Consider the following 26195-nt stretch of genomic DNA (forward strand, 5'->3'; position numbering starts at 1 on the left):
TTTTAAAGGGGGTGATACAGGTGATCCAGTAAATACCCAGTCTTACTGATTTAAAATAGGTGTAATCAGTTTTAAAAGCCTGTCTATTTGTCCATTCTGTTCAATTGTGCGCTTTAAATTTCCTTATTCCTTACCCGCGTTAAAATACGGGTGCAGTACCTATCGGTGGCCACTAGATGTCAGGCCATCGGCTTTGTTGCTAAAGAGGTCGATGTGGCCGCTAGGTGGTAGCTCTGCACCAGGATTTCCTCCTCCTAGGTCGTCGAAACAACAAACCGAACTACGGAGCGAGCGGGGTGAGAGAACGTCCGAAACTGCCTCTGACCGCGACTTTTAAACTCTTTTTTTAACAGATTTGTAGCGGGATTGGGCGAGAGACTGGTTAAGAATAATAAAAGTTACGATTGTGCCCCGACTACGTTTTACAACAAGGTAAGTTAGCTGTAAAATGGCGGAGAGCTATGTGGAACTTAGTTGATTTGTATTTTGCTAGCCAGGCTAGCTGTGGAGGAGCCCAGAGCGCGGATGTCTGCCTGTACCGAGTCGCTGCGCTAGCTCGCGGTACAGAGCTAATTTGGTCGCTAGCTGGCTAGCGGAGTTAATTTTCGGCACAACTGCTGAAATTACACAATTTGTGACATAAAAAAGCGCTCTATTGTTTTTATGTGCACATTTACCCGCAATTTATTTGTAAACAAAGTGTTTGGTGCTTATGCAATACGGTACTGGAACTCCCGAGGCAAGATGGAGGACGCAAGGACGTGATGTTTTTTTTAGGTAAGGCTAGCGCTAGCTGTTAACATGGCTAACTAGCGGTGCTTGTTATCCGCTTGTTAAATGCAGTTTAACTATTAATATGTGCTTACTTTGGGACACATTTTGTCTGTAAGTGCTATGTGGAAAAAACGGACTGTATTCTCACGTACAAATGGTTGATTAGCGTCATTGTGTATTGGCTAATTTTCTTTTAGCTTAGGCTAGTACAGTAGAGCTTACGTTGTTTTGTTGTTATGATGTGGTCTTACAGACGTAGCGAACGAGGTTTTAGGTGGAAAATCTGTCTGAAATACTTCGTAAATGTTCGCCGCCTTGCTTGCTCGACAACAAGCAGCTAGTTTTAGCCGAGTCGTGCATGCTTAGTTCATCAGATCTCAACTAGCTGACGTCGAGGAAAAGACGCCGAGATCCTCGGTTCCTTAGCTGGTGGCGCTAGCACCAGCGGCGCACCGGTGTCAATTTTGACAGGAGCCGACGAAGAGCGCAGCTGCGTCGGCGTGGTTGGAGGGAATTGAGACGGTGATTTTTTGAAATCGCTGTTAGCCTCCATTCACATGGACCTGGTTCAAGGCTTCGCCTCTCTCGACATGATACTCTGTTGCTTCTCTGTTACAACTTTATAAGCGGCGCAGCCCGATTTGGCGCCACTTTTTCAGTCTACACCCATAAAACCGTGTCGACTTGTCAGGTACGAGCCCATCACGAGCGGGGAAACGCACTTAATAGTAACACCTGAAGAAATACTGTTTTAAGATAAGTTGCTACCAAACGCATGTTTTCAATAGTTTGCCCTGCGCTTTCGTTTCCTTTTTTTTTYCTTTGGATGTTTACTCGTATTTTCTAAGGAACATATCTTGTCATAAGCGCCGCTTTGCGCATGCAGAACATCGAGATCTTCTAATTGAGTTAATTCCARTCGTTTCATTAAATTTTTCAGATTCTGTTTRCGTAATTTCTATACCTAATGTAAGTTGCACTGGACCTTCTCCCAGAGCGGCAAATTGCACGGGTGGAGTTTGTTCCCAGGACAGAACATTTTGTCTCTCTTGGCGTTTTAATTCCAGCCCCTTCATTGCAAAGGAAGCGTTTACATTTCTTTGCATTGTTAGAAAAAAATAAATAAAACACCTAAAAAGTTCTGCCTACTTTTCAAGGTGATATGTATGGATGTCTACTTCACAACCGTGCAGTGCTTTCTCTGTGGCCTGTTGATGTTGAGCCTGCCCTTTGATTGGTTTACATATGTATGGGGCGGAATGGACAGCACCATATTTGGTCTTTGAGGACGAAACTCTCTGCTTGCCTGCGTGACGTTGTCYGWAAACCACAGGAACCGAGGAAAGAGCAGCCAATAGGAGGACAGCAAGCATGACAGTAGAGTTTGTGTCCGCCCCCTGTTACCATGTGAAACTTTTTTTTTTCTCTCCCCTCCAACTATTGGATTCTCTCTACAGAGACCGATTAATGTTATCACATTATAGTTTTCTATTAATTTGATGCTTTTTATTGAAGTGTTTCTTAATATTGCATAACTAGATTTTTTTTCTTTTTACTATTTTCTAGGTCACATGCAACCTCCCCCGTCTCATTTTTTGAGAATAATCTTAAGTCAGTTGTAAAGTTGACGTTAACCAGAAGATGTTACAGAAATGATAGCAGCACCAGAGATACCACCAGAGTTCGCCTACCCTCAGTAAGTAACTACTTCTTGTTTGTCATATATACACACACAATTTGACTGCACTGGTGTATGATGTTCACTAAATAATAACGTACACTACAGTTCCACTGTATAATAGCAACCATGTAACCAAATTCAGTTTTAAAGCTACATTCGGTTATTGTCAGGGATGAATCGCAAGTGATTTGGTTTTAAGAGCTAATGCACAGCATGCAACTTTAGAAACAATTTGATTGGGAGTTTTTAGTGGGTTTTGAAACTAACTTTTAAAACCTTGGTATGTCTTTGTAGTGGTGACTAGCCCAAACCTGCAGGCCATGTTGAAGTTGATATAAATGTTTAATCTGTTACTTTTTCTGCCTCTGCCAGGGACACAGATACCAGATTCTCCTCAGACACAGACTTCTCTGAGGATCCTGATGGAAGAAGTGGAACTACAGCTAAAGGAAAGGTACGGAAAGCTCAAATAAGGACATTTTTCAGTAGATATTAGCAAAAGTGTAGAGTTTTATTTGTAAACGTACCTCATTTTGGTGCTCTGTGCTTTCTGCAGGGTGGGAAGAAAGGGAAGAAGGCGGCAGGGGAGAAAGGCAAAGGTGGAAAGGGAGCAGGCCGCATAAATGGCCACCATCAGGAGAATGGCATGGAAAACATGATGCTGTTCGAGGTGGTGAAAGTGGGCAGGAGTGCAATGCAGGTAAAAGAACAACAACGTATATAATAGTAGAACAATGATAGTTATTGTTTTCTGGCTTTATTTTAATGTTTTTAAATGTATTTATTCCTCTTCATCCCCAGTCTGTTGTTGATGAGTGGATTGAGTCCTACAAACATGACAGAGATGTTGCACTGCTAGATCTCATCAATTTCTTCATCCAGTGCTCAGGATGTAAAGGTACGTTGGTTCAAATTCATTAAATGCCAAATGAACGTTTCCTAAATTATTCCTCCCTTTGGCAGCGTAGTCAAATGTGCTCTAACTAGTCTTTATCTGTCAGGCGTGGTGACTGGAGAAATGTTTCGCAATATGCAGAACTCTGAGATCATTCGACGAATGACAGAGGAATTTGATGAGGTAAAGCATCTCAGATATCATTATTATAGTTCTCCCCCCCCCCCGCACCCTCCCTCCCCCCAAGATTAGCAGAAAACAGATTTTCCGTTGTACTTTTTAAGTGTTTATTTTCCTGATCTCCCTTGTAGGACAGCGGCGACTATCCTCTCACCATAGCCGGGCCCCAGTGGAAAAAGTTCAAAACAAGCTTTTGTGAATTCATTTCTGTGCTAGTGCGTCAGTGTCAATACAGTATCATCTATGATGAGTACATGATGGACACGGTCATCTCCCTCCTCACTGGACTATCAGATTCCCAAGTCCGAGCCTTCAGACACACCTCAACGCTGGCAGGTAAGTAAAAAAAAAAAAAAAAAAGCTTTCATTTCTGTTTTTTATTGCAAGTAAGCTTGATTTTTGCTACAGTGAAATTAGTTTCTTCTAAAAACTGAAGTGATGAAACAGAAGCAGAGATGCACCAGTCAGGCTTTTTCTGGTTGATGTTTAAAATAGTCTGGTCTCGTGATTTTTGTTTCCTTTGTTTTAAAGACTGTTAATGCATGGGAAAAACAATGAGCTGCAGCTTCTTTGATGTAAAACGCAGTTTGAAGTCCAGTTTCTGACTAAAAATAAARCAAAATTTAGATCATCCCCATAATGCATTAATTCGTATGTCCCCAAGCCTTTTTGTTATACCTTAAAAGTGCATCACAGTACATGATGTTGGTTGATGTTTGTTTAAGATCGACCAACTTTGCTTTACTGGATTTAAAATGTAGAAAAATCTTTTAACTATTTTTGTTTTTAGTTAGTTTTTTTTTATTACTTGAAATGTCAACAAAGAGAAAATAAACAGATTGACATTTCTGATCATACTGAGAGAAATCTATTTGCACATAACATTAAAACATAGGTTAAATGTATTACTTGGTTTATGTTGACCTGATTATTGAAATGATTGAAACTGCAATACTTATACAGCCATTTTAAAAAAAGAAAAGAAAACCAAAGCAACAAGTTCCCTACATTAAGCTTTTTTTTTCTTTTGTAGGAACTGATTTATTTACATTTTGCACCAAAGTCTTTGACAGTTTTTTTCCTCTGGTTTCTGTAAAGGTTTGACTTGTCAATATGGAGTAAAAATCTTTACAATTTTGATTTCTTTTATTGAGTAGAATATGAAAAACATATAAAATTAACATTCAGAATATTTTCTTTCTCCCACTATTAGTCAACTCTTATTTGCATAAGAATAGGGAAGACGTCTCACCTGGTGTATGAAAGCAGATGTTGTAAACCAGGGATTTACTAACATTTAAAGCCGGGGCGTCTTAACATCAGTCACACAGACCGTGACCCTGCTGCAGCTGATTAAAATAACTTAATTAACTCTTCCTCATCATACCGTCAAGTTCTGTTGGAGCCTGCTAATGACCCATTCATTCGATTCACACTTGCAGAACCAAAGAAACGTCTAAAATATGCAGAACATGTTGGTGACCAACTGTTGGCACTACTGGATTAACACAAAAATAATTATGGAGTTCACATTCTGAACCTGCTTTAGCATCTTCTTTTCTTTTAGCTGTTTGTACAGTTTAGCAACAAAAGCAGTGGTATATGTATTTAAATGTACCGTATTTTCCTATTTTAAAACTTTTTTTCATATATAAGGTGCACCGCATTATAAGGCGCATAGAATAGACGCTTCAGTTTGGGTTGCCAATTTGTTCCGTACTCTATTATTACACATCCACATTTGTAAAGAAGTAGTCCCAGAGTACTTTATATAGTAGTCTGCCCCAGTCGTTGTTTTACTCACGGTATTGGTGTTGCGATACTGTGCCCAACTGCTTTCTGGGTAACACAGACCAACTGACATGCTGCCATCGCAACCTCTGTCTCTCTTCCCCCGCCCCTCCGCCCCCCTGGCTTTAAATGTGTTATAAAACTTTATTAACAAACCAGCGTTCTGACAACTATCTCAGCATGCACCGCGCACTTCTTCTTCTACAGGGGAAAATGAAGTCAGCGGCTGCTTACCATAGTTGCTAGACCTGTTGTGGCTCAATATTGGTCCATATATAAGGCGCACCGGATTATAAGGCGAACTGTCGGCTTTTGAGGAAATTGAAGATTTTTAGGTGCGCCTTATAGTGCGGAAAATACGGTATAGATATCCCAAAAGTTTAAACTTCTACCTCTAGAGACAACGACTGACACTCATAAACACAACATGGAAACACTGTTATAATACACTCAGCCTTAGTGCTATCTGCTGATGTTCTCACTCTTGTACAAATTACAACTTCCTTTTTTTTTTCTTACATCTCTGTTATGTCTAACATAACCTTTAAACAACTAGTTGACATTGAAAGTAGCCAACTTCTTTTAAAAATCACTTCTTTAAACTTCCACACTGAAAAGTGTTGTCAGCACAACCTGGTGGAGCTTAGTGTAGTGATTTGGGGGGGAAGATGCCGTTCTTGAGTGTCTGACCGACCCAAGCCAATTGAACTGAAAATTGGCCTGAGTTCAGTCACCAGTTTTTTCTATGTGCATCTGTAAGTTGTAAGTCCTTTCATAAACACGAGGTGTTTCATGGTTCACAGTTGGCGTGGTACAGAAAGAGTTTTGGTGTTTTTGCATCGGTTCACACGCATCGCTTTGCATCAACTTTTGTCTCGTCATTTTTGTCATTCCTGACAGCCATGAAGCTGATGACAGCCCTGGTGAATGTAGCTCTAAACCTGAGCATTAACATGGACAACACCCAGCGCCAGTATGAAGCAGAGAGGAATAAAATGGTTGCTAAAAGAGCAAACGACAGGCTGGAGCTCCTCCTTCAAAAGCGTAAAGAGGTGAGCACTGCAGACTCACAAGGTGTTTAGAATGTTGTATAAGACCATATAATTAATAATAGTAGTAATAATAGTAGTTGTTGGTGAAGAGGAACCAGCAGAATAGAAAAACAATAGAATAGTAAACAGTTTTTTTAATGTTACACCTTGTTTCGTTTTGCATGTATTTTGTGCTTGGGTTTCCTCCATTTTAAGCATGGGAGACTTTACTTGCCCTGTCACGCTAAACGTCACTTGTTTGTTTATTCAATTCTTTTGTAATACACCACAAACAGTGATGGTAAAGATTGATTAAGCTAGGTTTATAGTTGACACACTGACCTAGGTGTGGATTACAGCTGGCCACCTTTCACTCAATATGTCTATTTGGAAGGTGTTCGTCCAGAGCAGGTGTGCAAGTATGAAGGTTGTCTTTTCAGGAAATACTGCACCAACGTAAATGTAAACCATAAAAGCCTCTACCCTTTCTCTGCTCTTGTACACTCAACCTGAACCTCGAAAGTGTGGCCACACAGCTAGGTTTATAATTGATATATTGAACTGGGCGCTCGGGCGCCAACGTACGTGTCAAGTATAAAAACCTCACCTTGGGATTTGCTCGCGCACGCTCAACGAGAACTTTCAAAAGTGCATCCATAAACCGGCTGAGTTGTAGTCGCGCATTAGAGTTTTGCTTTGAGAGCGTGAGACTGAAGTGAGCGCATATATMTCACTGAAGTGAGATATATGCGCCATGTTCTGGCTCTGTGGCCACTTTTGCTATTTGGTAAAGTTACAGGTCTTTTTTCATGCAGAGTATTTCTTCCAAATACTCCATTCACTTGGATAAATAACCAAGCATCRCTAGAAAAGCAAAACATTACTAAACGGATCATTAGGATTTGGGAAAACACAAGACTTAATACAATAAATATTTAAGTAACGTCAATACTACATCATTACCTCGTTAAATTTCCTGTTGGCTTTTAATAATTTTACCACACAAACTCGGCGGATCGCTGGTGGACTTCCTTAGCTCCCCTACCACCAGGCTCAGCAACTTTTCTGGGTGATTCCATGTGTGATTCATTGTGGGTCGGGGCATGAAATGCTAAACGATGCCGCATGCAGGCTGCGCTAATGCTACAAGATAACGCTACAACACTGATGTTTAACAGCAAATTTAGAAGGTCAGTAATACTCCTGTATCTGCCACAGTGAAGCAGTAAATCACCTGGAGGATACAAGCTAATGCTGTATGGGTACATATTAGCTTCACCGYGTAAAATGGTGTAAATTACGTGACGACTCAGTCGGCTACTAAATACTGAAGCAACATAACAAACCAGCCAGGAAACTACAGACAGGTCTTTTTCATCTGGAGTATTTCTTTCAAATACTGCATTCACTTGGATAAATGTTTTTAATTTCCAGTTTGGAAACGTTTTTGGCCATGAACTAGGCAGATTAKGAACAAAACTAATTCAGGASTTCAACKKTTTGATTGGTYGTCCATCTCCATCAGCRGCTCTTTMGTTRGTGCTGAAGTGCCTGTTTACATCTGCAATCAGTTTAGAGGCGTAAGAAAAAAAAAATGCTAGTGTTCTGATCAACCAGGAAGAGGAGAGTGATCCTATTTATAAAAGCCTGTTGCTGACTGGATGAAGTTTTTTTTTTGTTCCAGATCAAAACTGTAACTCAGTCGGTGGTAGAGCTGCTAGAAAAGCTAAACATTACTAAACATTACCACTCCATTTAGTTGTAATGGCATTGCTTGCTAATGTGGCTCCTATCCTGCTGTTGATCACGAAAGAAAATATTCAGCAACATTTCCAGAAAGACAAAAATGTGACATGTGATATATCGGCACAAACATCCATATCGACCGATACTAGTCATTTTTTAAAATATATCGTCTGATTGGAGAAAAAAAAATACTTTTTTTTGTGGGAGAGTGGGGCGGTTGGTGGTCATGTAGTAGTTGTTTGATCATGTGACGTTGTTGAAATGTAGTGCAGTGCTGCTATTGAAGRAGTTAATTTCCCTCGCTGTTAAGAAACTCTATATACTCTTATAAGATGAATTCACTGTTATATTTCGCAGTTGACATCATTCATGTTGAGTAGTTGTTGCAGCCCTAATATGGAGCTGTAATTTGAGAGYAAGTGTGTGGGTGAATAATAAAGTGCGGTCGTGTACTACTCTTCTCCTAGCAATGTGTTAATGCTAATGCAGCATTTACTGGTTTCCCTCTTGCTGTGGAAACTATAGATCAGCTCGTGAATCATGAGTTGAGTTTCACCAGTTAAACYTTTATCACATTTCTTCTGACATTTGGTGATGGACGTTTGATAAAGACWTCTAAAAAGCAAAAATCCTTAGTGAGGTTTTCCCACCACCAACTCAGTCCCACTGCTAAAAAGATGATGTGTGGTTTTCCACAGCCAGATAGACAGGCTGGAGGATCGTTTATGTTATTAATTTCCAGTTTGGAAATGTTTTTGGCCATGAACTAGGCAGATTAGGAACAAAACTAATTCAGGACTTCAACTGTTTGATTGGTCGTCCATCTCCATCAGCAGCTCTTTAGTTAGTGCTGAAGTGCCTGTTTACATCTGCAATCAGTTTAGAGGCGTGAGGGAAAAAAAAAGCTACTGTTCTGATCAACCAGGAAGTGGAGAGTGATCCTATTTATAAAAGCCTGTTGCTGACTGGATGAAGTTTTTTTTTTTTTTTTTTTGTTCCAGATCAAAACTTTAACTCAGTTGGTGGTAGAGCTGCTCTTCATGGTTATTTAGCGTGCAATTCCAGTTTGTTATGCAACAGCATTCATACAACCAGGCATCCATCTGTTAGCTCAGTTTGTAGCAGTGTGACATTGCGAATCGTCGCACTTGGTTTGTTTCAATCCTTCTAGTTACCATTGTTCAAGATTCCCATTTGACTTGCTGTTATTTACATAAAAAAAACAACAACAAAACAAATTCTGTTTTATTTCAGCTCCAAGAAAATCAGGACGAAATCGAGAACATGATGAATGCAATTTTCAAAGGCGTGTTCGTTCATCGATATCGGTACGTCTCAGAATAAAACTTCTTGTCGCAGAGAAGAGAAACTCAAAATCTAGACTGCCTCTTTTCTGAACCGACTCTCGTGCCTACAGAGACTCGATAGCAGAAATCAGGGCCATCTGCATAGAGGAGATCGGTGTGTGGATGAAACTGTACAGCGATGCCTTCCTCAACGACAGCTATCTGAAGTACGTGGGATGGACGATGCATGATAAGGTACGGTGCTCTTCAGATTCATCTTTGCTGCTGTTATTGGTAAACTTGTAGACTGTAGGTTTAAATATATATTCCACGTGTGTATAWAAAAAAAAAGTGTTTGAATATCCCGCGCTGTTTCTGACTTGGTTCCAGCAAGGGGAGGTACGTCTGAAGTGTCTGACAGCCCTGCAGGGCCTCTACCACAACAGAGAGCTCAATGCAAGACTGGAGCTCTTCACCAGCCGCTTTAAGGTCAGCACCACCTGCTGGACGACTTTAAAACTGCAGCTATGATTTTAGTTTTCCTAAGAATGGGGAAAGTCGCACATTGATTATTACTCTGATTTTATTGTGATGAATGACTTATTAAACCAGATTCTTCTCTTTATTATTTTTTTGTTTTTTAGGATCGGATCGTCTCCATGACTCTTGATAAGGAATATGATGTTGCAGTACAAGCGATTAAACTGCTCACACTAGTCTTAAAGTAAGTCTGTTAGTTTTAACATGTAGGGATGAGCAGGTAGGTTTCTGATGAAGTTTCAAATGAAAATTCTGTCRTGCTGTTATTCTGTCATATTTTATTTAAAACAGAAAAACAACAGTTATTCTTGCAGCTGTTTAAATGTTATTATTGCACTTTGATTTCTTTTTTTTATTTTGTTGTAAAGGTTGAAGCAAGAAAAGAGAGTAAATACCGACAGATTATTAGTCATTTCCAAATTATTATTGCTGAGAATATTTTTGTTATCTTGCTCGTTATTAATAATCACAGCAATCAGGCTTTGTTTTGATGCTTTTAATGAAGAGGGGAAAAATCAGATTTTTCAGTGTTTAACCTGTCTGAGTAAATCAAGGAGAGTTTTGACTGATTCTGACATCTGACTGTGGTGCAGTTCTGGGYRATCCACTCAAGCAGTGAGCTATTTTATGGCCTTAAAATGTCTTAAATTYAATCAGACAAATTCAAACAGGCCCTAAATTTTKKCMWKRMMRGRCTATACCATCTTGTACATTCTGTTTATGTTTTTATTCATTTTGAAATTGTGGATTGTTTCTATCAGACAAAAGTTTAAGATATTATTGCGTTCTGTGGCTCGCGTCGGCTTCCCTGGCTAGCCAGCCAGCTTGTTAGCATTTTTGCGTCTATCGTGGGCAAGTGCAAATTTATTTGTCAGTTGGCTGGACGAAGTTTGCTCGTTTCTGCGGCGACGCAGAACATCGCCACAAAACGTTCTGCGTCTGTGGCGCAAAATGTCATTCTTAACAGTCTTAAAAGTCTTGCGTTTAAGTAGAAATTATTGTACACATGGAAAAAAAAACTCCTGTTGTGCTGGCATGTTAGTAAAAGGACTTAAAGTTGTGTGAAAAGSTTGTGGAAAACTTGCCACTTCAGATAGCTGTGAGCCGTTTGGTAAAGCTGCTCGTGTTCGTCTTTGCAGTAGTACGGATGAGGTCTTGACGCCCGAGGACTGCGAGAGCGTCTACCACCTGGTCTACTCGGCACACAGGCCGGTTGCAGTGGCAGCTGGAGAATTCCTCTACAAGAAGTACGTCAGAACTGATTGAGCCGTTGCTCGTTTTTCTGTATTTATAAAAACACAGAAAAACAGAGCAATGTTTCTCGCCGCTGCTAACAAAGCCTTTTCCTCGCAGATTGTTCAGTCAGCGAGAACCAGAGGAGGAGGGCGCCCCGAAAAGAAGAGGCCGGCAAAGCCCCAACGCCAACCTCATTAAGACCACTGTCTTTTTCTTYCTGGAGAGCGAGGTAGGCTTCTGACTTCCTGTTCTCCGGCTGCAGCATRTTTGTCCGCTTTGTGCAGGGCTGACTCTCTCCGTCCTTTCAGCTCCATGAGCACGCGGCTTACCTGGTGGACTCCCTCTGGGAATGTGGTGCAGAGCTACTGAAAGACTGGGAGTGTATGATCAGCTTACTGCTGGACGACCCCATGCCAGGAGAAGAAGGTACGCCTCCTTTTCTTTCACAACTTCCCGTACTTAAAGCATTTATAAAGCAGAAATGTCGTCTAAATGAAGGTGTGTGTGTGTGTGTGTGTGTGTGTGTGTGCGTGCGTGCAGCTCTTACAGATAGACAAGAAACAGCTTTGATTGAAATCATGCTGTGCACTGTGCGTCAGGCTGCTGAATGCCATCCACCTGTTGGAAGAGGAACAGGCAAGAGGGTAGGAGGGATGCTTTCTGTCATATTCCTGAGAAGAACAGATTATGATTCCTGCATTTTCTAGACATGAATTACACATGGGGGAAAATAATAGCGTGTGGAATATTTTTTTTTCTGGACATTCTTTTCTTTTTTTCATAAGCTCTAAAACTTCTTTTTTTTTTCTTCTTTTTTTTTTGGACCATTCTTCCTTTTCTTAACCTCCTTTTCCTGCCTTGATCTTTCTTTTTACTTCCTTCCCTTTTTCTCTTTCTTTTCTTCCTTCTCTTTTTACTTCACTTTTTGTTGCCATTATTCCTTTGGCTTCCTACCTTCCTCTTTCCTTTTATTTTTTACTTCCTTCCCTTTTCATTTTTACCTTTGTTTTAACTTCATTTTTCACTTCCTTCCACTTTTACTTTCCCTTGCTTTCGTTCCTTCCTTCCCCTATTTCCTCATTTTGCCCTTTTTCCTTCTCTCCATTTTCTGTCTTCTTTTCTTTTTCTTTCATATTTTTGTAATGGTCCCAGAAATGCTGCTAACCTGAGTCTAGGAAAGTGGCATATGGACATAAAGAGTGGATCTTTGTACACTTAAAACACTTCACGCTTGCCGCCATCTTTAGTTGCTTTGACTCTCCATTCAGGAGTGTTTACCGCTGTATAAAAGCAAACCAGTGTCGTGGACAGTCTTCTAACTGGTTTTCAATTCTTGATCAGGTAATGACGGCGAAAGAGAAGAAAACCCAGCTGGACGATCGGACACGAATAACGGAGCTGTTTGCCGTGGCTTTGCCGCCTCTACTGGCCAAGGTAACGCCGCATCCAACTTTTTTTTCTATCAAAAACAATTCCAACAAACTTCATTGCAAAAAAAAAAAAAAAATCATATCCTGGAATGTATCTCCCCGCCCTCGCAGTACGCTGTCGACGCAGAGAAGGTGACTAACTTGTTACAGCTGCCTCAGTACTTTGACCTGGAGATTTACACCACAGGACGTCTGGAGAAGGTAAGACGGGTTACAGAGCAGAATTACTTAGACTTTCTGGCTCATGTGACTTTAACAAAATGATGTCACAACATCAGCGTCATCAGTTGTACAAGTTTAATGTGTTCATTTATGCACAAGCGATGAGATGATTAATCAGTGAGAACCAGGATGCTCATTTTTTTTATGTTATGTATAAAAAATATGTGGAAAACACTAAATGATTTTTAGAAAATGTCAACAATATCCAACTCTATTTAATTATGTTTGTAACTGTATATTGTTTAATTTGACAGCCAGTGTTTACAAAAAAAACATTTTATTCATCCCAGTTGTGCTTTTATTAGTAATCTTTATCATGAGCTTCAAAATAAAAACTCGAGACACAAYATTTTATTGATATTTTACATCACTCCACTTTACTGCATTAAAATTCAACAGCAGCAAGTGTGTGGGAATCTCTCTTAGCTCTTCCTGCTGAATCGTTTCTCATCAGATTTTCCCCGTAAAGGTCAWATTTAACCGTATTAGCCTGGAAGGGGGAAAAAACGGACCAACCTGTTTATCGAAGCATTTGTATCTTTTTATTACTCCAAGACAAACGCCCGGGCGGCTCCGCTTTACATGTATYGATCCCTTCCTTTTTAATAAAAACCCAGCCTCCTTCGGGGCGGGTTTGTTTTCCAGGATAAACAATCAGGCCGATGGGTTTGGGACACTGAAAACACGCGGGCCTCGTGTTATCTCACCGATCCAATAATCCTGCTTTGTACCACCGGGCCCGAGGCGAATTGTTCCAGCTTCCCTCTTGTTATTGTTACTAATAGATTCTTCCTCCAGAAAATGCGGTTAGCGTCGGCTATTGATCTGTTTACCGCTCTCCGCAGCACCTGGAGGCCCTGCTGCGTCAGATCAAGGAAATAGTGGAGAAGCACACAGACACTGAAGTTTTGGAGTCGTGCTCCAAGACGTACCACGCCCTCTGCAACGAGGAGTTCACAATTTTCAACAGGGTCGACATCGCTCGCTCGCAGCTCCTGGACGAGCTGGTGGACAAGTTCAGCCGGCTACTGGAGGACTTTCTACAAGAGGTGGGAGCCGCGTCTACCCGGAGGCGGTTTTGATCAGAATCCAGAGCTTTGGAGTCAAACTTTCATTTTAATTTTGCACCACAACCAGATCATGAATGTTCTCAAACATATGGATTATAACCCCTTTAAAAAACTGCTTTCACATTTATCAGTTCCTCTTTTGAAATTGTTTCTGTGAATTTATTTTATTTTTCAGTCAGAATCATTGATTTTTGTGGAGCTAAAATAGAAATATTTACAGGAACTTTTGCGCTTATACATGTTGGTAAATGTGACTCTTTGCTACTCGCCGTATCAATGGCGGATGATAAGTTGACATGAAGTAWAACAGAGCAGCATTGTAGAAGTAATACTGCCACCTGCAGGTTGGAGTTGGCAGTCACTTAAACACAATGCTTTTGATCATTTTTGCAGAAAATTTGCAATAATCTCACAATGATGCTTTTGCGCRAGGAAGTGCGGAAATGTGTTCATTCTGTGCGAATTTCTGCAATCATGGATTGACGTAGTTCAGCAGAATGTARTTAAAAATGGCTTTGATTTGATTAAGAGACTAATATTTTAGCAAACAATTATCTGATTTTGCATCCCTCTGGAGGTTGAAAGCTGTGGCGGCCCAGATTTGGTCCCCAGGCCTCGAGTTTGACACACGATTTAGTTTTTTTTGTGTGTGTGTGTGTTTTTTATTTTCTCTCTCTGCATAGTTGAATTCTAACAATAAATCTCTCTCCAGGGTGAAGACGCGGATGAAGATGATGCTTATCAGGTTTTGTCGACTCTAAAGAGGATCACTGCGTTYCACAAGTACGAACCCATCACCACATCGCCGTACCGATGCGACTTTCCTTCCTCTTAGAGCATCGCTAACATGCGGTGGTGTTTTTATTTGTCGCAGTGCACACGACCTGTCAGGGTGGGACCTCTTCACAAGCAACTTCAAGCTGCTCAACACGGGTATAGAGAATGGAGACATGCCTGAGCAGGTAATGAAACATCCACAGCCGCTTGCAGCGTGTCTCAAAAGTATTCACACTCCACTCTTTTTTTCTGTTTTATCGAGYTGTAATGCGTTTTTATGTGATGGTCCAACACAAAGCAGCGCATAATTGTGAAATGGGTTTTCAGAAATTAAGCTATTAAGTTACAGTTAACCCGGGCAAGAAGGCAGATAAAACCAAAACACTTAAGGGCTGAAATATGACTCTAATCTCACGACAAAACATTTTGCTRGACGATAAATAGTCCCAGAAATTATTTTGATAAACGACAATATTGTCGTTTTGATGCCGTTTTCAAGTCATATGTTGATAATGGCATAATATTGCAAGTTTTCCCTCTCGAAGACTAACAAATTTTAACTTTGTAAACAACTCTCAACACYGGAAGACATTTAAAATGTTCAAAATAAAATAACTGAAAATGATAAATAAAAAAGAAACAAAGACACACAAACGAAACCATAAATGAAAATGGATTGTAAACAAAGTCTCCCTGTAAAAATATTAATCATCAGAATGGAAATAATCAACTCGTTTTAATTTATCAAGCGATTAATTGCGACAGACTTGGTGGAGGTTCGGTTTTTAGGAGGACAACGATTCTAATCATAGAGTCGGACCTAAAGCTAAMTCATGTTTTCAAGTTGCACAGTCAAAGTCTGGGTATAAATCCAACTGAGCATGTGTGGTAGGCCTTGAAAACTAAGGCACCAGGACGCTCTTTATCTGTTCTGACTTTACTTGAACTCTTTGAAAAAACACGAGTCTGTAGATCCTCAAAGATGATCATTCTGCTGACATTCCTTAAAGTTTGTGCTCATGTAGCAAAATGTGAAAAGATTTAAGAGGTTTTAATACTTTTACAAGGTGCTATGGAGTCTAAATACAATACTATTGATCATCTTTGTCTTTTATTGCCTTTCTTTTTGTCTGAGCAGATAGTCATCCATTCGCTGCAGTGTACCCACTATGTCATTCTGTGGCAGCTGGCTAAGTTGTCCGAGGGCAGTTCAAGAAAGGTGAGGACTTTCAGTCTTGGTTTTGAAGTTAAATTGAGGAGAAAAACGTGCGTGGAAGTTGAACACCTTTAATGAAATGGGGTTTATTTTGCTGTCAGGACGACATGGTCAACCTGAGGAAGCAGATGAGGGCTTTTTGCATGATGTGCCAGCGCTACCTCACCAACGTCAACACGGCCGTCAAAGAACAGGTGGGAGGAAAGCCTGCGACATAAACTCCGCTCGACTTGTAGATGTAACTTGCGCGTAACATTTTCTCATCCTGCTCCCAACAGGCKTTCACCATCCTGTGTGACCTTCTGCTCATCTTCAGCCATCAGATGGTCTCGGGAGGCCGGGAACACCTGGAGCCTTTGGTTTATTCGCCAGAGGACTCCTTACAGTCGGAGCTGCTGTCTTTCATCCTGAACCACGTCTTCATCGACCAGGACGACGACACCAACAGCACAGGTACGAATTAAGAGCCCAGTTTCTAAGATCGCCTGCAGCTGGACTCCTCATTTTTGATCTTCTGGTGTTTTTTATTTATTCATTTTTTTATTTTTAGATGGCCAGCAGGACGACGAGGCGGTAAAGATCGAAGCTCTGCACAAGAGGAGGAACCTCCTGGCTGCCTATTGTAAGCTCATCATCTACTGCGTGGTAGAAATGAGGACTGGAGCGGACATCTTCAAGCAGTACATGAGAGTAAGTTTTACTTTGTCCTTCATCGTAATAATAATAATAATAATAATAATAATAATGGGAATCTGCAGGAACAAAAACTTAATCAGTGTTGTTCTGTTTCTCAGTATTACAACGATTATGGTGACATCATCAAGGAGACCATGAGTAAGACTCGACAAATCGACAAGATCCAGTGTGCCAAGACGTTGATTCTGAGTCTGCAGCAGGTCGGTGAACACGCTCGGTTCGACTCGGCGATTTTTATTTAGCCGATTCGACACGTTGAGTCCGTTTTTCTCATTTTCAATGTTTTATCTAATGCTTGGACATTTTCAACGTTTGTTCTGGTTGCAGCTGTTTAACGAAATGCTGTCTGAACTCGGTCACGGGTTCGACCGCTCCTCCTCCGCATTCTGCGGWATCAAAGAGTTGGCGCGCCGGTTCTCCCTGACCTTCGGCCTCGACCAAGTGAAAACCCGAGACGCCATCGCCATGCTCCACAAGTAAGGCTTCGTTCTGTCCTTGCTGCTTCACTCTATTGTTCTAGCTTTTGTGATTCTGTATTTAAAAGTTCAACAATTGTCGTCTTCTGCTGCGTTATCTTTTGCCAACGCAAGTTTTCTTTTCTTTTTTTATTTCTTTTTTGGGGTTTTAATACTTTAGATYAGTGTTTCCCAACATGCATCTGCTTGTTTTAGATGTTTCTCTGCTTCAAGCACACATGATTTCCATTGATTGCTGACTAACTGTCACTGAACTCCAATCATCTGAATCAGGCGTCTTAAATCAGGGAAACATCTAAAACATGCAGGGCAGTGCGCCTTGAGGACCAGGGAAAYGCCACAGTAGTTTACGATTAATTAATCAGTAATTAATTAATCGCAATTGCTACATTGGTTGACTATTATTTCAATAATTCCTCACTGTAAGAAACATTACTTCTAATGGAGATGTCTGTAATGGATTGAATAAATAAACGAACAAACGTCCAGATCATCATGGAAGTGTCCACGCATTTTCACTATTATAGGTTTTTTATGGGACAAATATTTTTCGTGTTCAAGTCGATTCTAAAGCCTTTTTTTTATATATACTATAAAGCAATTTTAGTTTTACACATAGTGTTTTGCAAAACTAATGTTTTGTTGAACCACATTAGACTATTATAGATGTGAAACAGAAAAACGGTAAATGGTGAACTCTATGAACTCTAGCTATTGATTTGTTTTTTGTTTTTTCAGTCRCACCATAATTACGTACCTTTTTATTTAAAAAGCCAAAAAAAAAAAACATGGTTTAAATTGAATTCAGAAAAATACAACGGAATTAGAAAAATAATGAAATTTCATCGGGTCTTACATCCATCAATTTGCCTCATCTTCCATCCGTCTTTGATTTCTCTGGTTTTTACATATTCCACATTTGAATCTCTAGAAATATCTCTAGAAATAACTATTACGGATTCATCGTCAACTTGGAAAGGGGGGGAAAAAAAGAAAATCTGAGCCTCAAACAGTTTGACATTTTGCCTTGAAACACACATATTAATCTTGTATTGTGTGATAGTGTGTTGTTTGGTTAGCGGTGTGCTYGGAATCAGAAAAAGGTTTCCTGCACCTTGTCTTTTGCTGTGGCTTATTAAGCTCCTCAGTGTAACATTCAAACCAACACTCAAAGGAAATCCCAGCGACTAGTAGAATGCAGTGCAGTACATAACAAAATTCATTTTACAATATAATAGGACAGCTGAGCCCTATAAAGTGGAATCACGGTAATCCGAACCAAAGTGATAAATGCCCAGACCTCTTCAATAAATATAAAATTACAGGGAGTTGGAGTTTATAAACTAAGAGTATAAAAMGGAGATTTTTCTTTTGCAGGAATGCTCGGCTTAAAATGCTTTGGTTTTAAGCAGCTTGTAAACGTGTCTAAAATATGAGCGGTTCTGAGCACCGCTAGCTGGGAATCCACGTCTGGTTTATTAAGCTCCCTATAAAGTACTGGAGACGTTTGTGTCGTGTAAACCGAGGCCGACTTTTCAAATGCACTTTTCAAAAACAGTCTGGTCTTTATAGCGAAGGATGAACTGTGTGTTTTATTTATTCCAACAGAATTTATCATAGAAGGTTTGCATTAAAAGAACCAGACATTTTTAGATTATTTTGTAATAAATTGTTCTATGGATTATTCTTACGATTAGTTCATAAATCAGAACAATTGTTTTGGCTCTTTCTGCAACTTTATTTTATTTGAGACTTTTTTTTTTTTTTTTTTTTTTTTTTTTTTTGCAAAATTTTAGAAATGCATTAAAATATTCCAATAAGCAAATAATTAAAATACATTTTTGAATAAAAAAATAACAATTTTATTGTCTACAATGCAATAACAGCGTTCCTTTATTATACGCATCGGATACCTTTAGTCAACTAATGTTTATTTGATTAAAATTAAACAACAAAAGGTGCCTTAAGGGATTTTTATTTTTTTATTTTATTTTTTTAAAAGCTAAAACTATGCCATTTAAGGAAGTCTGGGTAGATCATATTTACAGAAAGTTATTTTTAATCTCTTTTTTTTTTTTTTTTGCACAGTTTCAGCGTAATCACTGTTGTGGGTGGTGGTCCTTCAGCAAATGACCATTTTTAGAGTCTGTGTACTCCAGTTAATGATTAATCAATTACTAAATTAGTTGGCAATTATTTCAACAATCGATTAATCGCGATTAATTGTTTCAGCCCAACTTAATTACTTCTCTGAGGGTGTTTGTTCTTTCAGCAAATTGGCCATTTTTTGTCCGTTTACTCCAGTTAACGGTCAATTGACTGCTGAATTTGTTGACCAGCATTTCAGTAGTCGAATAATCACTTTTAATTTGAGTTATTTTAATGTAATTTCTAGATGTTTATAAAATGTTAGCCGTGAGTATCTTCACTTAAGTGAAAAGCAGTGTCTTTGGTGATACTGTTTRTTTGTTTTTGTTTCTTTTTATGTCATATTTCTTGCTCACAGCATCGTATTTTTCTCTCTGCCTGTGTTTGTTTTTCCAGGGACGGTATAGAGTTTGCGTTCAAGGAGCCCAGTCCTCAGGGAGAGGGAGGCCCTCCCCTCAATTTGGCCTTCTTGGACATCCTCAGCGAGTTCTCCTCCAAGCTGATGAGACAAGACAAGAGGACTGTGTAAGAGCTCTGTACTTATTTTCCCGCATGAACGTAGGTCTGCTGCTGCGTTCCAGATCTGGAGCTCCAGATACGGAGCGCAGCAGGTGTCTTTGACAAACGGAGCAACTGGCGTTCTGCTGCCCCAGTTGGTGGAATCTGCACCTGGTCTTGTGTGTCAAGTTGGTCGCTCTCGACGCGTCTGACATGCCCTTCCTGTTTGTTTGTTTGTTTGTTTGTTTGTTTTTCCCTCTGGTCAGCCACATGTACCTAGAGCGCTTCATGACGTTCCAGATGGCTCTGCAGCGAGAGGACTGCTGGCTTCCGCTAATCTCCTACAGGAACTCGCTGCAGGCGGGCGGCGACGACGACACCATGTCGGTGATGAGCGGCTACTCCAGCCGGGGCTCCTCGGTCCGCTCCAAGAAGGTGAAGCCCCCGGCGGTGACGGCCGGAACRTCGGCGGCAAAGAGGAAGCTGCCAGAAGGTTTGAGAACGCCACCTTTTATCGATTATCGTTCGCTGACCTCTAAATSTTGATCCAGGATCGAGCATGTGGCGGTTTTCTCGTTCCAGAGGAGAGCAGCAGCGGCGACGTCTGGCAGCAGAGCATTCAGACCCCCGTCATGTTGCCTTCGCCTCATCTCACCTCCACTGCCATGCGGGACCCCAAGAGGGGGCGGGACGACAGCTACATGGGGGTCTACGCGCTCCCCCACGAGCAGCAGCCGCCGCCCCATCCTCACCCACACCAACAGCACCATCCGCAGACGCCTCAGCACCACCAGACTCCCATGGATTACAAGTACACACGCCTCACTTCCTCCACCTCCTGCTGTTGGTTTGCTTTCAGTTTCACGAGTCACCCTGCGATYGCTGTCCCACATGGGAGGAGTCGCTCCGAGTTTGGAAAATATAAACTGTTATGACGTTATGCAAAGCATCTATGAGGGTGGAAAAGTACGGATGTGATGCGTTTCCTGGCCTGGATGGGGGAAAAGGAAAATTCTTCTTTGTCTCCTTTCTCTCCCCGTCTCCTTTTTTCTTGTCTCCTTCCTTCTTTCTACTCTTTCTTCTTTCCTTCCTTGTAGCTTTCTTTATTCCTCGTCTTTTCCTTACTAGTCTCTTTTCTCCTTTCTTTCTCTTTTGTCTGTCCTTTCTCGTTCCTTTACTCGTTTCCACCTTTTCTCCTCTCTTCCTTGTATCCTCCTTTCCATCCTTGCTTTGTTTTTTGTCTTCCTTCCTGCCATTCTTGTTTTATTCCTTCCTTTCTTTCTTTCTTTCTTTCTTCCACTTCCTTTTCCTCCTGACCATTTTCAGGCTCCATGTTTAAAGCCTGCTCACTGTGTAAAAGTCCCACATGAATTTGAAGTAAAATTGCAAATCTTGATCTAGGAAAGGTACAAAAATAAAAAAAACAGACCCCCGACTATAGTGGGACAAAACTCAACGTAGGATCAGACGTTCTCAAACACTTTTAACAAATCTAGAACCCTGTATCACTTGGGTGTGTTTCATTGAATCAGAGGAAACTAAAAATCCCCCTGGGTGTGGGAAAATGAATAAAGCTGTCATAGATCATGCAATCTTTCTAAATAAAGTGAAGAAAATTAGTCCACATAAATCTATTATTAGATCCCTGATCCACGCCGCCTTCCAGCCGACTTTGAGTATTTAGTTATTTTACTCGTGTAGTTCTGTTCCTTCTAAAATCACAGTTGAAGGTTATTCCTGCAGGTAAACTGTCAGACGTTTCCATGGCTTGACGCTGTCCAAACGGGGTTGATAACAGAAACGGTCTGTAGTATAAAAGGCTCACTCYGAGGTCGGGGTGAGTGGGGGAGGTACGGGGGTGAGTAGTCTGATCTGTGCTGTTGCTTCCAGTTCAAATAAAAGACTCGGTCCCAAACGTTCAGCCTCAAACATCACCTTTCAGCAGCGGTTTGTTTGTGCTCACCAAAAAAAAAAAAAATTCACCATATCCACAGTGCAGGAACCCAACCCTTCAATACCGCAAGTTTTCCTTATTAATTCACCCTAGGCTCGCGTCCAGGGCAGCGATTCAGTTTGGTGGTTCGCTCGCTGGCCGAGCGGATGGAGCCAGGATGTATTAGGACGCCGCTCAGAGTCATTCCCTGTCCGCACGCCTTTTAATTCGGAGGCCAAAACCGGTCGCAAAAAAATGTTTGCACTCCGCCGCCTGCCAAGCGGCCGGTCCCCGCTCTGCTTATTTATTCGCCTCAAACGTCTCRCAGGCGTCCGGCCAGCGGGAAATTGAAGTTGCGTCTGACACATTTAGTGCCATCTCCAGTTAAAACGCCGGAGGTAGGAGGAACTCATCCGCCCTTGTGCCTCCAGTTCCCAGGTGACGTGGATGCTGGCCCAGAGGCAGCAGGAAGAGGCGCGCCAGCAGCAAGAGAGAGCCATGAACTACGCGAAGCTCAGGACCAATCTGCAGCACGCCATGTAAGACCCCCGAAGGCCAACTGCCAGGCGGAAAGGCACAGATCGCCGCTGTGGTTTGCTAACCATATGACCTTTTGTTCTTTTTTTTTTTTTTTTTTTGTCCAGCAGTCGGCGCGGCACCGGGCTCATGGAGGAGGATGAAGAGCCCATTGTGGAGGACGTGATGATGTCATCGGAGGGGCGGATGGACGACCTCAACGAAGGCATGGACTTTGACACCATGGACATCGATCTGGTAAGATGCAAGGAAAGTTTAGAAATAAACTGAACTTGAGAGATTTATTTTCACGACTTTTTTGTCWCGTTGCTGCTTGCTAAGTAGCTTTTTTTTTTCCATTCGCTTCAGTAAGTGACCCACATCTGTATTAGACTGTTGTTCAAAGAAATTCCATGAGAAAATATCTGACTTTTAGCCTGTGATCCATGAATTCACCACACCAACTAGAAGAGCTTCCTGAAAGAAAAAGACTGAAGACTGTTTTCAGTATCAGTGAGATACAGGAAGAGGAGACGAATTTTAAAACGTTTAAATGGGGTTTCTGTTCAGAATTACCACCAGTTTCCCGTTGTGCAAGAGAACGAGACTTTCAGCAGATAACAGGAAGGTTAAAGGCRTGTACAACAAAGCTGTGCTGTCTTTGGACCAGGACTGGGGGATATGGCTTAAAAAAAAAGTCAAATTTTTATTTTTTATTCATACTGGATGTGATTTAGATGTTTTCTCCTTTTGTTTATTTTCTTAAAAAAAAAAAAAAATACGAATGAGAGAACATATCTTCAAAAAGGAGCCTTTATTTCAGTTGTCCCTCCTGTGAGTTGTAGAAGAGTATTAAAGCCAGACTACAGTATTGTTTTTTCTAATTGTGAGAAAAAGTTGTTTTAAGGAGAAAAAAAGTTCATTTGATTACATTTTTTTGTACTTCATTCTTCTAACATTGCGACTTTATTCTCATGTTACTGCGGCTGTAACATTATGACTTTATTTTTGTTAAAAAAAAAAAAAAAAGAAGAAAAATCTTAGTCCAATTTGTGTTTTGTCACAGACGTGATCTGCGTTCAAAATCCATATAATTAAAAGCTGTAAAAATCGTTTGTCAAAGAAGATGGCCGCCCTGGGTGTTCTGACATAACTCTGAACTGTGGAAACCCAAGGAGTTTGTTGCTGGGAGTTTGTTGCTGGGAGGGAAAAAAAATAATCCAGATTTTCCTAAAATTAAATCTCCATAAACCAAAAATGTAATTAATCACTAAAGTCGATTTATCGCTCAGCTCTAATTTGAGGTGTCTAGTCTGCAAAATGTTTGGCAGGAAGACTTTAGAAAACATTTTTCTATCCTCCTGCACTATATTTCTTGAGGACAAATGAGGTAAAAGCAGCCAGAGCTCAAAAGTGAGCCATAAAAGTTTGACTACTGCAGCTCCAATCATAAACATTGAGGAAACCACCTCAGCGTTGCTTCGTCGGAGCCGGTACTTGAATGCACCGACACCAAACTCACCTGAACACAGATGTAGTTCGTCTATAATAAGAAGTGCAAATTCTTAAAAGCAAGAGCTTTTAATCATCCACTTTTTCTTGGTCTATTGTGAAACTTTAAAAGTAAAAAAAAAAAAAAAAAAATGCATAAAATATTTCTGAACATTTCTGGAGACTAAGCCATTTAGCAACAAGCTGCTGTCAGGTTTTTCAATTTATAATTTTTTTTCTCTTTCCTGATATTGAACTTCAAACCTCAGCCGCAAATGGCTTCTTGTACTTTTGCTGTTGTTACTGCCACCTACTGGCAGGTCAGAGATCCTCGGAAACGGTGGGGGGGAAAAAAAATTGCATGAAAATATTCCTAGCGTGTTAAAAACTGACAACATTTGTCCTTCCTTCATTTCCATCAGCTACTCTGATGGGAATGTTTTTGTTCGGTGTGCCGACTGCAACGTTTTCCAACAGAAACCCCTTCAAGAAGCGGCTGACTTGTAGAGAAGCACTGATTTATGTTGTGTGCTGGCAGTAGCAGCTGTTGGTGCAACATTAAGATTGATAGCAGAACCACAGAGAGCATGTAGATTTACTTTAAAACCCACATCTAAGTTTCACCCTGCGTAAATATTTCTGTTTGCTGGGAAGAGTTGCATAAAGCGGTAAGTGCATTCCAGCTGCAAATATTGTCTAAATTGATTGAAACATTTTTTCCTCATGAGTAAGGAGGTTTGACGCAGAGCATGCCTTGATTTCCCCCCCCCCCACTCTAAAACTCGACATTTCTCCTCTTTCAGCCGCCGTCTAAGAACCGCCGTGAGAGGTCTGAGCTCAAGCCGGACTACTTTGACCCCGCTTCTATCATGGATGAATCGGTAAACTTTTAAGTTTTTTTTTTTTTTTGTTGTTTTTTTTGTTTTTTGTTCCCCTCCCATCCTCTCCAGACTGTGTTTTATTTATCGCTTGGCAAACAAATCCCAGTATTTTCATTATGCGAAGCAGAAATTAGGGGCTTGTAAACGAGAAGTTTGATTGGACAACGTTCAGCGGAGTGGAGTCGTTTTTTTTGGCCACACTCCCGGCGCTGAGCAATGTCTTGTGAAACTTTGCGAAAGGTTCATTTGACCAGCTGGTGGCCAAGTGTAACATTATTGGGCCCTCTCGGTGCTGCGATTAATGCTAGTGTAAACAACCTACAGACTGCAAGACCGGCCCCTGAAATGCTCCTTTCAGCTGGCAGAAAGGGAACATGGGGACTTAATGTAGAGGTTTTTGTTTGTTTGTCTGTTTGTTTCAACTAAAACTGGGGCTTTAAAAATCAAATCAGCAAACGGGTTCACTTTGCTTCAGTTTTTCCATCTGTTGTGGCTGCCAAAAGAAAAGGGGGAGGTTATATTTTATTTTTTTAAGCACAAATTGAATGTAATCTGTTTAGAGGGGCACAAAAGAGAAAGAAACAAACTTTAACTAAGACAAACTTTTTGCCGGTTGCAATCATGAAAACATTGCGGTATCGTTCCTCTAAAGTCATTACTACTTTTTCTTGTGTAGTTTTGGGTTTTCAAAAACTAACGGTGGGTTGCCGGCTTTAACCCTAGAAGGACTCCGACAACTTTTGCCAGTCTGATCAGAAGTTCAGAGAAAATCGCATTTAACCGTGTATCTACAACTTGTTTTTTGCTTATTTGTGGCAGAGCTGCTGAATATGTAGTGTCTAGCAAAAGTTTGTTTCAGGCCACGAACTTCATTGTGTTTTCTCAAGGTTTTATGTGACTTGCAAACATAAAGTGGGGCATCATATAGAAACACAAGGATGCCTGGTTTTCAAAATTTATTTGCCAACATTTGATGATGCTAATATGCTTTGATATTTAGGGCCCTTTTACTCTGGTGGCTCAAAATAAAAATCCAACAAGTGGAGTTTCTGAAGCAACCAAAATAGACTTTTGTGTCAGAGAGGCTCTTTGGAAGTGATGGGAAGAAGATGAATCCAGGGCCTSGATGGAGGCAGAGGTTGCAGTTTAATTTTTAAATAGTTTTTATTTCTCTCTTACTCGTGCTATAATTTTCGTCATATCTCTCGCTAAGTTTATGTCAGGTTTTGTGCATCTTAAAAAAAAAAAAATCCTGACTGTCTGTATCCTACATTTTTTTGTAAGCCTGTTAAAATGGCCTAGTTAAAGTTCAGGCTGCAATCAAATTGAGAATCCATGGCGCGGTAAAAAAAAACAAAAAAACGTTCAGATGAATGTTCTCCAATGAAGAACAACCCTGAGAATCCTCTTCATAAGACCACAGTCTTCAGTCTGAGGCTTCTTCAGTCGCTGTGAGACAGACGGCTACAGGAGAGATGTTTTCAGCATCTACAACAACAATTTGAAAAAAGTTACATTTGATATCAGTGTTTTTTTCTTTTTTTAATGTATTTGGTCTATTTTGGAAAGAAAAATGGAACATTTGTTTCCTCTTCCTTCTAATTGTAATCTACTTTGAGTTGGTATGTCACATAAAACACAATCACATTTGTGGTTGCAACAATATAGTTACAAAAAACCT

General features: G+C 40.6%; 1 protein-coding gene across 4 annotated transcripts; it reads left to right on the forward strand.

The window, feature by feature from the left end:
• Positions 1-212: 212 nt before the first annotated feature.
• stag2b (STAG2 cohesin complex component b) lies at positions 213-26195 on the forward strand. Of its 4 annotated transcripts, none has more exons than XM_008419615.2 (33): positions 213-296; positions 2341-2470; positions 2828-2909; positions 3012-3155; positions 3257-3353; positions 3457-3533; positions 3662-3866; positions 6222-6373; positions 9353-9426; positions 9516-9639; positions 9775-9873; positions 10029-10108; positions 11064-11171; positions 11278-11389; positions 11469-11586; positions 11701-11804; positions 12502-12594; positions 12702-12791; positions 13658-13861; positions 14595-14665; positions 14757-14844; positions 15798-15878; positions 15977-16069; positions 16154-16328; positions 16426-16565; positions 16670-16771; positions 16899-17047; positions 19592-19720; positions 19960-20186; positions 20276-20504; positions 22058-22165; positions 22271-22400; positions 24437-26195. In XM_008419615.2, exons 2-33 carry the CDS (start codon positions 2427-2429, stop codon positions 24524-24526), a joined length of 3819 nt encoding a protein of 1272 aa, XP_008417837.1. In that variant the 5' UTR covers positions 213-296; positions 2341-2426; the 3' UTR covers positions 24527-26195. The 4 variants fall into 4 exon arrangements, with proteins under 4 accessions (XP_008417837.1, XP_008417836.1, XP_017162591.1 ...); XM_008419614.1 differs by having other exon boundaries at positions 236-432; XM_017307102.1 differs by having other exon boundaries at positions 236-432; positions 22274-22400.

Source organism: Poecilia reticulata, linkage group LG10 (genome assembly GCF_000633615.1).
Source record: "Poecilia reticulata strain Guanapo linkage group LG10, Guppy_female_1.0+MT, whole genome shotgun sequence".
Taxonomy (NCBI): domain Eukaryota; kingdom Metazoa; phylum Chordata; class Actinopteri; order Cyprinodontiformes; family Poeciliidae; genus Poecilia; species Poecilia reticulata.